The sequence below is a fragment of the Corylus avellana genome, chromosome 11 (genome assembly GCF_965113065.1).
Source record: "Corylus avellana chromosome 11, dhCorAvel1.hap1.2, whole genome shotgun sequence".
Lineage (NCBI taxonomy): Eukaryota > Viridiplantae > Streptophyta > Magnoliopsida > Fagales > Betulaceae > Corylus > Corylus avellana.
In genome coordinates, this window is record NC_142500.1 from 5850794 (window position 1) to 5853569 (window position 2776).

A 2776-nucleotide genomic window follows, 5' to 3' on the forward strand; every position below is an offset into this window, starting at 1 on the left:
ATGTGCTTATTTCTTTTACGCATGCTTTAATTTTGGTATTGATATCTATTGTACTGTTTGGCTTTAAAGTTGATAAGTTTGTTCATCATTATTTTATTTAGTAAACTGGATTAAGAACAACTTGGGGTCTAAAATTGAAAATTTCAGTTTCCTAAGGCTCACTACTTTTTTTCGTTTATTTGTGGATAGAACTCTTATAATTATAAATGTTGGATCAGGTCTCGGTGTTCGGCGAAGAAAACCAAAGCCGTTTATGACATTTGAAATTGTACTCCGCAAAGCATCTTCTAAGAACCATTCACGTGAACAAACTGTCGTACCTCAACAAGAAAAGAAATACAACTACAAGAAATTGTGGAACAAGGTGAGAATCCGATAAAGAACTGAAATTGGACTCAAAAAGCATCTTTGATAGCTTCCTTGCTTACTTAAGACAAAACACACATGCAACAATCCCTTAATTTAAAAACAAATGGTGTACAAATGATGCCAAACATCAGAATATCAATCATGAAAAGGATAAGATTTTTTGGACAAAGAAAGAAGGGGGGGCTCGACATCCTCTCATGTCGATTCCGCCGTTCCATGCTATCATCAATCTGACAACCTGCAATCAGTTCACCACGACATACGATGAGCCAATATTTCCCGACATATATTCCAATAAATAATAAATTCAAGCCATCTCTCTATATATAGAAATAGTAGAAGAATTTGCTTAGAAAAAAAAGTACAAGAATTTAATTAGTATTCTAAACAAGATCTAGTATAACCTCAATATTTACAAATTCAAATTATATATATATATATATATATATAACGTAGCTAGCTAGTTAGTGATCTGTACGGATCTGATCAAAAGCTGATATGCTTTTCATTTTCAAATGCTACTTAGGAATACCATACAATTGAATGCCGTAATAATAAAAAATTAGTATCTATGACTGATAAAAAAAGGTAAAAAAAAAGAAAAAGAAAAATTAATTTTAATTCAAGGGTTAATTTTTACTGCTACGTCGTCTAATTATATGTGAGTTATACGTAAATCTACTAAATAAAATTAGTATATAAGTGAAGTAGAAATAAAGCTTTTTTTAACTAATTACTTAACTCATTTCTAGAGAGAGCAGGTGTAACCAGGAGGGGGTTCTTTTCCACAAGTTACAAGGAGCTGAAGAGCTAGCGGAACAAAGATGTTGAGGTTGAGAAGCTTGAGCTTGAGAGTGGTGCACAAGCAAACCGCGGCTTCCAGCCCAACAAGTCCATGCAAGACAGGGCAGCACTCATTGACCACCGGATCCCCAAGGCCAATGTGCACCAACCCACCAAGAAGATCCACACAAGCACCCAGTTTCAACGTGTCAATGGGGCACGTCTCCTCCGGCGGCGGGGGGCATGGGAGAGTCACAGGTGGGTATTCTATGGGAGGGTGAGTCACTGGTGGCTCTACTATAGGAGGGAGGATCCCCGGAGGGTTTTCTATGGGAGGGTGAGTCACTGGTGGCTCTACTATGGGAGGGAGGATCCCCGGAGGGTTTTCTATGGGAGGGTGAGTTACTGGTGGCTCTACTATGGGAGGGAGGATCCCCGGAGGGTTGACTATGGGAGGGAGAGTCACCGGTGGCTTAATTGGAGGGATTGGCACTGGTGGCAGGGTGACTGGGGGCACTGGTGGCAGGGTGACCGGTGGCTTAATTGGAGGGATTGGCACCGGTGGCAGGGTGACCGGGGGTACCGGTGGCAGGGTGACCGGTGGCTTAATTGGAGGGATTGGCACCGGTGGCAGGGTGACTGGGGGCATCGGTGGCAGGGTGACTGGGGGCTTGACAATGGGGGGCTTGACAATGGGAGGCTTGACAATGGGGGGCTTGACAATGGGAGGCTTGACAATGGGGGGCTTGACAATGGGGGGCTTGACAATGGGAGGCTTGACAATGGGGGGCTTGACAATGGGGGGCTTGACAATGGGCGGCTTGACAATGGGGGGCTTGACAATGGGTGGAGTGATGGGGCCTTTTGGGGGATTTCCCTTGGGGGGTGGCTTGCCACAATATGGACAGCCAAGAATGGGGGTGGCTGAGGAGATGAAGAGCATGGAAATGAGGAAAAAAGCATACATCTTAGAGGAATCCATTTTCTTGGGTGAGTCCCTTTGGAACAAAGAGAGAGAGAGAGAGAGAAGTAATACAGAGTGGCCTGTGAAGTTGTTTGTACAGGAAAGAGGGTGTTAAATAGGAATAGTGAAGAGTAGAAGAAAACAAGAAGCTGAAGAAGCAGATCACGTGAACATGGGGCTAAGCTTGGCCTCAAAAAGGCAGCTGCCAAACTATGCTAGTTGGCAACTACCATACAAACGCATGAATCCATATGGACTTATGTTTTTGTGCTATTTATCATTGTTTTCGTTCATTTCTATTGTCTTTGTAACCATTCAAATGGAGGAAGCTACCTAGCTAAAATGAGCAACAACAAATACAAACAAACACAAAAAAAAAAAAAAAAAAAAATCTAATCTTGATAGTAATCCAACCATAGCTCCATAGGGAATCCTCGAAGATAGAAAAGGCAATCAAGAATGCTGTCAACAAGGCTAATTGTAGCGACCTACAGTAATCAACTTTGATATATATATATATATATAATCTCCAAACTTAACACTACGACTTTGAGTTTTTTTTTTTTTTGTTTTTTTTTTGGCATGTCCGCACAAGGAGATTTGAACTAGTGACTTCTGCTTTATGAAGCATAGTTCTCAGTCTATTGAACTACCCATTAA

At 41.6% G+C, this 2776-nt stretch overlaps 1 protein-coding gene across 1 annotated transcript; it reads right to left on the reverse strand.

Moving 5' to 3' along the window:
* Nucleotides 1-371: 371 nt before the first annotated feature.
* LOC132165653 (uncharacterized) lies at nt 372-2205 on the reverse strand. The gene is made up of 2 exons (XM_059576302.2): nt 1112-2205; nt 372-607 (listed from the first exon to the last, which is right to left on the reverse strand). Exon 1 carries the CDS (start codon nt 2132-2134, stop codon nt 1118-1120), a length of 1017 nt encoding a protein of 338 aa, XP_059432285.2. The 5' UTR covers nt 2135-2205; the 3' UTR covers nt 372-607; nt 1112-1117.
* Between the last annotated feature and the right edge of the window lie 571 nt (nt 2206-2776).

Excerpts from the sequence above, each read along its gene's own strand:
- LOC132165653 (XM_059576302.2), bottom strand. The coding sequence starts at position 2,134 with ATGGATTCCTCTAAGATGTATGCTTTTTTCCTCATTTCCATGCTCTTC.